Below are 12,364 nucleotides of genomic sequence, written 5' to 3'. Positions count from 1 at the left end.
CTCAAATGATACCATCATACAGTGCTCAAATAACATCACCATACAGTGCTCAAATAATACCATCATACAGTGCTCAAATAATACCATCATACAGTACTCAAATAATACCACCATACAGTGCTCAAATAATACCAACATACAGTGCTCAAATAATACCTTCATACAGTGTTCAAATAATACCACCATGCAGTGCTCAAATAATACCACCATATAGTGCTCAAATAATACCATCATACAGTGCTCAAAATTATACCACCCTACAGTGCTCAAATACCACCATACAGTGCTCAAATAATACCATCATACAGTGCTCAAATAATACCACCATACAGTGCTCAAATAATACCATCATACAGTGCTCAAATAATACCACCATACAGTGCTCAAATAACATTACCATATAGTGCTCAAATAATACCACCATACAGTGCTCAAATAATATCATCATATAGTGCTCAAAATAATACCACCATACAGTGCTCAAATAATACCAACATACAGTGCTCAAATAATACCATCATACAGTGCTCAAAATAATACCACCATACAGTGCTCAAATAACATCACCATATATTGCTCAAATAATACCACCATACAGTGCTCAAATAATATCACCATACAGTGCTCAAATAATACCATCATACAGTGCTCAAAATAATACCACCATACAGTGCTCAAATAACATCACCATATATTGCTCAAATAATACCACCATACAGTGCTCAAATAATATCACCATACAGTGCTCAAATAATACCACCATACAGTGCTCAAATAATATCACCATACAGTGCTCAAATAATACCATCATACAGTGCTCAAATAATATCACCATACAGTACTCAAATAATACCACCATGCAGTGCTCAAATAACATCACTATATAGTGCTCAAATAATACCATCATACAGTGCTCAAAATAATACCACCATACAGTGCTCAAATAACATCACCATATATTGCTCAAATAATACCACCATACAGTGCTCAACTAATACCACCATACAGTGCTCAAATAATACCTTCTTACAGTGCTCAAATAACACCATACAGTGCTCAAATAATACCACCATGCAGTGCACAGATAATACCACCATACAGAACTCTAGTAATATTACCACACAGTGCATGGTTAATACTACCGAACAGTGATCCACTAGTATCATCATATAGTGCTCAGATAATACCACCATACAGCGCTCCAGTAATACCATCATACGTGCTCAAACAACACCGTCATACAGTGTTTCATGAATACCGCCATACAGTATTCAAATAATAACATCATACAGCACTCAAATAATACCTACCTGCAATGCTCAAATAATACTATCAGTGCTAATATAATACTACCATATAGTTTTAAAATATCACCACCATACATACACACTGCTATACCATGTATAACTAATATTGCTAAACTATCCTAGTGGTCATAAGCCTTGGTAGGCAGGTTGTTATGGCGCCCCCTGTTGTAGGGGTAGGTAGTATTCCCTATGCACCTGCACACCTCATGCACCTTCTGGGCGTGGCACTGGATTCACCTGCTCCGCAGTTGTGTAATGTGACCTAGTCTTTTTATGGGATAGTAGACAGATCCCAGCCTGAAGCCCCTCCCTCTACTCTTCCTGTCGCTGGGGTTCCCCTTTATTCGCTGACATTGATGTGTTATGGTAACTTCTTGTATGTTTATTTTCTTCCCTCCGGAGAGCCGTCGTCTGACATGACTTACAGCTACATTACAGCCCATACATAGGGCAGGGCCGGCACAAGCATTCCCTGCTGGGAAGTGCAATGGAGGGTTAACCCCTTCCTGCTTCGGACAACCGTCTGAATGTGTTCGTGCGAATTATGGTCGGTGAACTATATGCATACGCTTGAAAAGAAAAGTCGTAGGTATATACTTTCATTCCCTGAAATATATACAGCGTCCCTCTGTTATTCCTCCTGGAAATACATAAATAAATGTATAACTCTGTCACACACTCTGACACTTCTGTTGTCCTGAACAGTCTTAAAGGAATTGTCCAGGATTAGAACAACATGCCATGTCTTACCAAAACATTGCCACACCTGTCTATAGGTTCTGTGGAGTGTCTTAACTCTGGCCCATTGAATGGAGCTCGGATGCAATACCACACACAAACTTTAGTCAGGTGTGGCGCCACTTGTCGTAGAAAGCAGCCATATTTTTCTATTCCTGGAAACCCCTTTAGAGTATATGATGTCACAGAGGGGTCTCCTCTCCTCAGGACCACTGTCTATTTATTATAAGAAGGGATCTAACGCCGTGAATAATGAAAGAAAATGTCTCCTGAGTTGGGAAAAATGGTTTCCCAAGAACAATTCCATTGACCTTTTCACTGTCCTAGACCACCAGGGAATATAAAATTCACCCTTATACAGATTAGACAGCCAGATAATGTACAGTGAACTCTATCACTACCCTAGACCACCAGGGAATATAAAACTCACCCTTCTACAGATTAGACAGCCAGATAATTTACAGTGAACTCTATCACTGCCCTAGACCACCAAGGAATATAAAATTCACCCTTCTACAGATTAGACAGCCAGATAATTTACAGTGAACTCTATCACTACCCTAGACCACCAAGGAATATAAAATTCACCCTTATACAGATTAGACAGCCAGATAATGTACAGTGAACTCTATCACTACCCTAGACCACCAGGGAATATAAAACTCACCCTTCTACAGATTAGACAGCCAGATAATTTACAGTGAACTCTATCACTGCCCTAGACCACCAAGGAATATAAAATTCACCCTTCTACAGATTAGACAGCCAGATAATTTACAGTGAACTCTATCACTACCCTAGACCACCAGGGAATATAAAATTCACCCTTATACAGATTAGACAGCCAGAGGATTTACAGTGAACTCTATCACTGCCCTAGACCACCAGGGAATATAAAATTCACCCTTATACAGATTAGACAGCCAGAGGATTTACAGTGAACTCTATGACTGCCCTAGACCACCAGGGAATATAAAATTCACCCTTATACATATTACACAGCCAGAGAATTTACAGTGAACTCTATCACTGCCCTAGACCACCAGGGAATATAAAATTCACCCTTATACAGATTAGACAGCCAGAGGATTTACAGTGAACTCTATGACTGCCCTAGACCACCAGGGAATATAAAATTCACCCTTATACATATTACACAGCCAGAGGATTTACAGTGAACTCTATCACTGCCCTAGACCACCAGGGAATATAAAATTCACCCTTATACAGATTAGACAGCCAGAGAATTTACAGTGAACTCTATCACTGCCCTAGACCACCAGGGAATATAAAATTCACCCTTATACAGATTACACAGCCAGATAATTTACAGTGAACTCTATCACTGCCCTAGACCACCAGGGAATATAAAATTCACCCTTATACATATTACACAGCCAGAGAATTTACAGTGAACTCTATCACTGCCCTAGACCACCAGGGAATATAAAATTCACCCTTATACAGATTAGACAGCCAGAGGATTTACAGTGAACTCTATGACTGCCCTAGACCACCAGGGAATATAAAATTCACCCTTATACATATTACACAGCCAGAGGATTTACAGTGAACTCTATCACTGCCCTAGACCACCAGGGAATATAAAATTCACCCTTATACAGATTAGACAGCCAGAGAATTTACAGTGAACTCTATCACTGCCCTAGACCACCAGGGAATATAAAATTCACCCTTATACAGATTACACAGCCAGATAATTTACAGTGAACTCTATCACTGCCCTAGACCACCAGGGAATATAAAATTCACCCTTATACAGATTAGACAGCCAGAGGATTTACAGTGAACTCTATGACTGCCCTAGACCACCAGGGAATATAACATTCACCCTTATACATATTACACAGCCAGAAAATTTACTGTGAACTCTATCACTGCCCTAGACCACCAGGTAATATAGAATTCACCTATTAATACCTCAGCCAGAAAGTATACAATGAACTCAATCTATATTCTAGACCACCAGGGAATATAAAATTCACATATTCACAGATTAGTCAGCTAGCAAACTTACAATGAGCTCTATCTCTACACTAGACCACCAGGATATATCAGTTTTACCCACTCACAACACAAACAACAATGAATTCTATAACTACCTTAGACCACCAGGGAATATAAAATTCACCCATTCACACCTTAGACAGCTAGCAAACTTACAATGAACTCTATCGCTACCCTAGACCACCAGAGAATATAATATTCTTCCATTTACAACTTAGACATCCAGAGAATTTATAGTAAATTCCATTGTTACCCGAGACCATCATGAAATATAAACTTTACCATGTTGTATCTTACACAGCCATTGAACTTACCATGAAATGTCTATCTACCCTAGACCACCAGGGAATGTAAAATTCACCCGCTCACACCTTAGACAACCAGGACATTTACAATGAAGCCTTGCACTACCCTAGACCACCAGGGAGTATAAAATGAATCCATTAATATTATAGAAGTATTCGCAGCAGAAATCTGAGGCTGACACTCGGATTTCTGCTGCGGATGTGCCACACCTTTGCGCAAGGATCATTCCTACTGTCATGCATTAGGGCACAGTAGGACTTAGGGGGCATTCACACGGAGTAACGCCAGAGGAGCGCTCCCATTGAAGTGAATGGGAAGTGTTCGGCAGTCTGCCGTAGCGCCGGTGTGTATGGCTGTTACTCCATGTGAATGCCCCCTAACCTATCTATCTGCAGGGCTGGAGTAATATGCTGGTTCTGGTGACACTAACCTATCTATCTGCAGGACTGGGGTGATATGCTGGTTCTGGTGACAGTAACCTATCTATCTGCAGGGCTGGGTGATATGCTGGTTCTGGTGACACTAACCTATCTATCTGCAGGGCTGGGGTGATCTGCTGGTTCTGGTGACACTAACCTATCTATCTGCAGGGCTGAGGTGATATGCTGGTTCTGGTGACAGTAACCTATATAGCTGCAGGGCTGGGGTGATATGCTGGTTCTGGTGACAGTAACCTATCTATCTGCAGGGCTGAGGTGATATGCTGGTCCTGGTGACAGTAACCTATATAGCTGCAGGGCTGGGGTGATATGCTGGTTCTGGTGACAGTAACCTATCTATCTGCAGGGCTGGGGTGATATGCTGGATCTGGTGACAGTAACCTATCTATCTGCAGGGCTGGGGTGATATACTGGTTCTGGTGACACTAACCTATCTATCTGCAGGGCTGGGGTGATATGCTGGTTCTGGTGACAGTAACCTATATAGCTGCAGGGCTGGGGTGATATGCTGGTTCTGGTGACAGTAACCTATCTATCTGCAGGGCTGGGGTGATATGCTGGTTCTGGTGACAGTAACCTATCTATCTGCAGGGCTGGGGTGATATGCTGGTTCTGGTGACACTAACCTATCTATCTGCAGGGCTGGGGTGATATGCTGGTTCTGGTGACAGTAACCTATCTATCTGCAGGGCTGGGGTGATATGCTGGTTCTGGTGACACTAACCTATCTATCTGCTGGGCTGGGGTGATATGCTGGATCTGGTGATACTAACCTATCTATCTGCAGGGCTGGGGTGATATGCTGGTTCTGGTGACACTAACCTATCTATCTGCAGGGCTGGGGTGATATGCTGGTTCTGGTGACACTAACCTATCTATCTGCAGGGCTGGGGTGATCTGCTGGTTCTGGTGACACTAACCTATCTATCTGCAGGGCTGAGGTGATATGCTGGTTCTGGTGACAGTAACCTATATAGCTGCAGGGCTGGGGTGATATGCTGGTTCTGGTGACAGTAACCTATCTATCTGCAGGGCTGAGGTGATATGCTGGTCCTGGTGACAGTAACCTATATAGCTGCAGGGCTGGGGTGATATGCTGGTTCTGGTGACAGTAACCTATCTATCTGCAGGGCTGGGGTGATATGCTGGATCTGGTGACAGTAACCTATCTATCTGCAGGGCTGGGGTGATATACTGGTTCTGGTGACACTAACCTATCTATCTGCAGGGCTGGGGTGATATGCTGGTTCTGGTGACAGTAACCTATATAGCTGCAGGGCTGGGGTGATATGCTGGTTCTGGTGACAGTAACCTATCTATCTGCAGGGCTGGGGTGATATGCTGGTTCTGGTGACAGTAACCTATCTATCTGCAGGGCTGGGGTGATATGCTGGTTCTGGTGACACTAACCTATCTATCTGCAGGGCTGGGGTGATATGCTGGTTCTGGTGACAGTAACCTATCTATCTGCAGGGCTGGGGTGATATGCTGGTTCTGGTGACACTAACCTATCTATCTGCTGGGCTGGGGTGATATGCTGGATCTGGTGATACTAACCTATCTATCTGCAGGGCTGGGGTGATATGCTGGTTCTGGTGACACTAACCTATCTATCTGCAGGGCTGGGGTGATATGCTGGATCTGGTGATACTAACCTATCTATCTGCAGGGCTGGGGTGATATGCTGGATCTGGTGATACTAACCTATCTATCTGCAGGACTGGGGTGATATGCTGGATCCGGTGATACTAACCTATCTATCTGCAGGTCTGGGTTCTGATGAAAATCCTTTTATTTATGACAATAGATTCCTCCAAAATATATGTGAACAGAGTTAAGCCTATCACCACTCTAGACCACCAGGGATTTTATTATTAACCCTATCACCAGCCGAGAAAGCCAGGGATGTTATAACTGCCCTTTCACCACCCTAGACCACCAGGGATTATGAAAAGTGAAGAAAACCGTGTCACAGTTTCCAAGTTATAAAAAATCTCACATGTACCGAAGGGTGGTTGGTGCGTTACCGAACTCTGAGACCTTGGCGTTGTCCCAGAGACCAAGGCTACACACGTTATCACAATATGATCTATTGCTCGCAGAACATTTAATATATCCTCTTCTATGGATAACCCCCATTATCTCCTCGGATATTTCCGGAAAGCACAGCTGGATCGTTGAACCCATCTGAAGTCTAGTGTGTCTGCTTCTACTCAGTCCCCAACTGTTGTGTAGGGACCTTACAAGTGTTCCTTTAGTACACAAACACTACACCTTAGGGGGCAATCCATCAGACCGGGCAAGTGCCGGAACTCCCTCTGAAGACAGTCCATTAATAAGTCAGGCCCAGCAGGGGAGGATTGTCATTAGAGGGGCCGGGGCCATTACATGCACGGTAGCCGCGCTCATCCACTCATTAGGAGAAACATTCACCACCATTATCTGATCCTTACTATGGAGGATTCTATAAAAATATGTCTTAATTTTATTCATAACACAATTAAAATCTGCAGGAATTTATTATGTTATTATTTCACATTTATAGTCATTAGCCAATGCTTTATTAATATAAACGGTATCTGCGTTATATAGGGAAAGAACATGTACAGGAAAGAGAATTGTATAGATGGAAAGATAGATAGATAGATAGATAGATAGATAGATAGATAGATATAGATAGGAGATAGATAGATAGATAGATAGATAGATAGATAGATAGATAGATAGATAGGAGATAGATAGATAGATAGATAGATAGATAGATAGATAGATAGATAGATATGAGATAGATAGATAGATAGATAGATAGATAGATAGATAGATAGATAGATAGATAGGAGAGAGATAGATAGATAGATAGATAGATAGATAGGAGATAGATAGATAGATGATAGATAGATAGATAGATAGATAGATAGATAGATAGATAGATAGATAGAAGATAGATAGATAGATAGATAGATAGGAGATAGATAGATAGATAGATAGATAGATAGATAGGAGATAGATAGATAGATAGATAGATAGGAGATAGATAGATAGATAGATAGATAGATAGATAGAAGATAGATAGATAGATAGATAGATAGATAGATAGGAGATAGATAGATAGATAGATAGATAGATAGATAGATAGATAGATAGGAGATAGATAGATAGATAGATAGATAGATAGATAGATGATAGATAGATATATAGATATGAGTTAGATAGATAGATAGATAGATAGGATATAGATAGATAGATAGATAGATAGATAGATAGAAGATAGATAGATAGATAGATAGAAGATAGATAGATAGATAGATAGATAGATAGGAGATAGATAGATAGATAGGAGATAGATAGATAGGAGATAGATAGATAGATAGATAGATAGATAGATAGATAGATGATAGATAGATATATAGCTAGGAGTTAGATAGATAGATAGATAGATAGATAGATAGGAGATAGATAGATAGATAGATAGATAGATAGATAGATAGGAGATAGATAGATAGATAGATAGATAGATAGATAGATAGATAGATATTAGGACCTATGCACACTAGTGCGGACAAATAAAGTTTATTAAAGTGAAGTGTAAAATTATTTATATATTAGTATATTGCTCAAAATATTATCTCTTTTCTATTTCTTTTTTTTTTTTTTTTTACATCTATTTATCGTTGAAATCTCATTCTATTAATCTTTTGATCTAATTATCTATTCTTCTTATCACTATCAGTATCTATCTATTCATCTATCTAATTTCTAATCTCATCTATCTATCTATCTATCTATCTATCTATCTATCTATCTATCTATCTATCATCTCTCTCTCTCTCTCTCTCTCTCTCTCTCTCTCTCTCTCTCTATACACTATATACATATACACTATTATTCATATGTATTTATCCATTATCCCTATCCTCAGTTAGATTGTAAGCTCCTCTGGGCAGTGACCTCTCTACTTTTGTCTTGTTCTTTGTTTGCTTAGTTTTTAACATTTGTCATTTTACTAGTTTGTTACTTCCCTAATAGTACATTGGTACAGCGCTGTGGAATATGTTGGTGCTCTATAAATCTTATAATTATTGTAATTAATCTGCCCACTGATCCTCTTTATCCACACAGTTATCTATATCTCCATCTCCCAGTATTCTATGCGATGACAATCTTCTAGGCTTTAGACTTTGGGTCGCACCCTTGTCTCTATATCCCCCCATCTGTCTCTATATACTCAGTACCCCTATCTCTCTTATATCCCCGGTTCCCCCATCTTTCTCTATATCCCCCATCTGTCTCTATATCCCTGGTTCCCTATCTGTTTCTATATCCCCGGTTCCCCCAACTGTCTCTATAGCCCAGGTTCCCTATCTGCCTCTATATCCCTGGTTCTCCCCATATGTTTATATCCCCAGTTCCCCCCACCTGTCTATATTCCTGGTTCCCCTGTCTATCTCTATATCCCCGTTACCCCCGTCTATCTCTATATCCCCGATTCCTCCATCTGTCTCTATATCCCCGGCTCCCCCATCTGTTTCTATATCCCCGGTTCCCCCATCTGTCTCTATATTCTCGATTCCCCATTTGTCTCTCTATCCCTAGTTCCCCCATTTGTCTCTATATCCCCGATCCCCCATCTGTCTCTATGTCTGTGGATCCCCAGTCTATCTCTCTATCCCCTGTTACCCCCATCTGTCTCTTTATCCCTGTTCCCCTAACTCTCTCCATATTCCCGGTTCCCCCATCTGTCTCTCTATCCCGGTTCCGCCATCTGTCTCTATATCCCCGATTCCCCCATCTGTTTCTATATCCCTGGTTCCCCCATTTGTCTCTATGTCGTGGATCCCCAGTCTATCTCTCTATCCGTTACCCCCATCTGTCTCTGTATCCTGGTTCCCCCATGTATCTCTCTATCCCCGTTACCCCCATCTATCTCTCTATCCCCGTTACCCCCATCTGTCTCTCTATCCCTGGTTCCCCCATCTATCTCTCTATCCCCGTTACCCCCATCTGTCTCTCTATCCCTGGTTCCCCCATCTATCTCTCTATCCCCGTTACCCCCATCTGTCTCTCTATCCCTGGTTCCCCCATCTATCTCTCTATCCCCGGTTCCCCCATCTGTCTCTCTTTCCCCGGGTCCCCCATCTGTCTCTATACCCCCAGTTCCCCCATCTGTCCCTATACCCCCGGTTCCCTTGTCAAACTTGTTTCCCATGCTCAAAACTTCATGCAGAAAACTTCTCCTTCTAGCTCTATTGGTTGGACGGGACAAGACGTAGATAAAGCGGCACTCACGCTTCTGTGATGTTCTCCACGTCTCTCATGAGCGAGATGTTGCTGATGGTGTTGGGTTCCAAGCACTGCAACAAGGTCCCGTAACACCTGCAGTATTCGGGGCAAGAGGTCACGGCACCCGACATGAGGAAGACCATGAGTCCGGCCAGGATCCAGGGGGTGGGACGCAGGTCCATGTCCACAACTGTGGTAGCATCCAAGCGTTGACTTGCCATATTCCAGGAGGTCCCAGCAGCACTCTAGTGCTGGTGGTGGGTGATCATGGCTGTGAGCGGAGTGAAGTGATGCTCCTGCCCCTCCTCGTGCTGCTCATCTAAGACATCAGCCCCGAGTACAGGAGAGTGCATCAGCCTGGGAGGGGCTCACAACTCTCATCATCCTCCCCTGGACACACAGCACAACCATGGCCACACCATAGTTAGCCCTCAGCCCCCCACCAGGCAGACCCTCCTCACTTCTCGCCGGGATGGGGAAGGAACTTTTTGTAGGATTGAGCAGAAATTAACGGAGGAAAACAATGAGAGAGGGATTTACCTAAGGAAGGAGGAGACGGGAGGAGGGGGATGTAGCGTAGACATAGCAAGAGGGGGCAAAGGTAGGGGGCAATAGGAACTGTCAGGGATACCTGCCTAATATAGTCTCTGAGCTGGGGTATCTAAGCCTGTCATGTGTGATACTGTCAGCTCAGCATGCTGTGCTGTGTACTTGGCGTATCTAAGCCCATCATGTGTGATACTGTTTGTTGAGCATGTGTCGCACCTTATCGTGTGTGATACTACCTCCTGAGCAGCTGTATCTAATCCTATCATGTGTGATACTGTATACTAAGCTGTGTATCTAATCCTATCATGTGTAATACTGTCTGCTGAACTGGTGTATCTAATCCTATCCTGTGTGTTACTCTATGCTGAACATGTGTATCTAAGCCCATCGTGTGTGATACTGTGTGCTGAACATGTGTATCTAACCTTACCGTGTGTGTTTCTGCCACCAGAGCAGGTGTAACCAATCATATCATATGTAATACTGCCTGGTGATTTGGTGTATCTAATCCTATCATGTGTGATACTCCCCGCTGAGCTGTTATATCTAACCTTATCTGTGATACTGCCTGCAGATCTAGTGTAGTATCTAAGTCTGTCATGTGTGATATTAGCTGAAGAACTGGTGTAGCTAACCCTGTCATGTGTTATGGTTTGCTGAATTGGGGCATGTGGTGGTGCTGATACTGTCCTGAGGGGGTTAAAGCAGTGTTTACATTACACTTACATTACAGAGTGGGAGCAGTGTGCCCCCCCCCCCCGATCTGTTGCTACATACTACCGCCATATAGCACTCTCATAATACCGCCATATAGCACTCACATAATACTGCCATATAGTACTAAGGTGATATTGCCAGATAGCACTCACATAATAATGCCATATAGCACTCATATAATACCACCATATATCACTCACATCATACTGTCATATAGCATTCACATGATACTTCCATATGGTACTTAGGTGATATTGCCATATAACACTCACATAATACCACTATATAGCACTCACATGATATCGCCACATAACACTCACATGATATCGCCATATAGCACTCATATGATACCGCCATTTAGTACTCACATTATACTGCCATATAGTACTCACATGATACTTCCATATAGCACTCACATGATATCTCCTTATAGTACTCACATGATACTGCCATATAGCACTCACATGATATCGCCATATAGTACTCACATGATACTGACATATAGCACTCACATGATATCGCCATATAGTACTCACATGATACTGCCATATAGCACTCACATGATACTGCCATATAGTTCTCACATGATACTGCCATATAGTACTCACATGATATCGCCATATAGTACTCACATGATACTGCCATATAGTACTAACATGATACTGCCATATAGTTCTCACATGATACTGCCATATAGTACTCACATGATATCGCCATATAGTACTCACATGATACTGCCATATAGTACTAACATGATACTGCCATATGGTACTCACATGATACTTCCATATAGCACTCACATAATACCACCATATAGCACTCACATCATACTGCCGCACATACATTGCCGTAATAACGCCATACAGTGCACATATAAGTGCATCCATAGACGTGTGTTCAGGAGGTCTTCTGGCCATTGAGTAGTGGGTGACAGGTATAGAAAGTGGTGATGGACTCATACTGGACATAGTGGGGTCTTCAAGTCCCCAGTACTCACCA

At 42.2% G+C, this 12,364-nt stretch overlaps 1 protein-coding gene across 1 annotated transcript in view; it reads right to left on the bottom strand.

Moving 5' to 3' along the window:
- The window catches only part of NTRK1 (neurotrophic receptor tyrosine kinase 1), a 78,051-nt gene extending 67,605 nt beyond the window's left edge, over nt 1–10,446 (bottom strand). Inside the window, exon 1 of the mRNA XM_075283185.1 lies at nt 10,106–10,446. Within this exon, the coding sequence (XP_075139286.1) occupies nt 10,106–10,320 (215 nt within the window). The 5' untranslated portion in view covers nt 10,321–10,446. The remainder of the gene's footprint in view (nt 1–10,105) is intronic.
- Nucleotides 10,447–12,364: the final 1,918 nt, after the last annotated feature.

This window comes from Leptodactylus fuscus, chromosome 7 (assembly GCF_031893055.1).
Source record: "Leptodactylus fuscus isolate aLepFus1 chromosome 7, aLepFus1.hap2, whole genome shotgun sequence".
NCBI classification, from domain to species: Eukaryota; Metazoa; Chordata; class Amphibia; order Anura; family Leptodactylidae; genus Leptodactylus; species Leptodactylus fuscus.
Note: the sequence above shows the minus strand (reverse complement) of the source record. Positions and strands in the feature narration are given on the sequence as shown.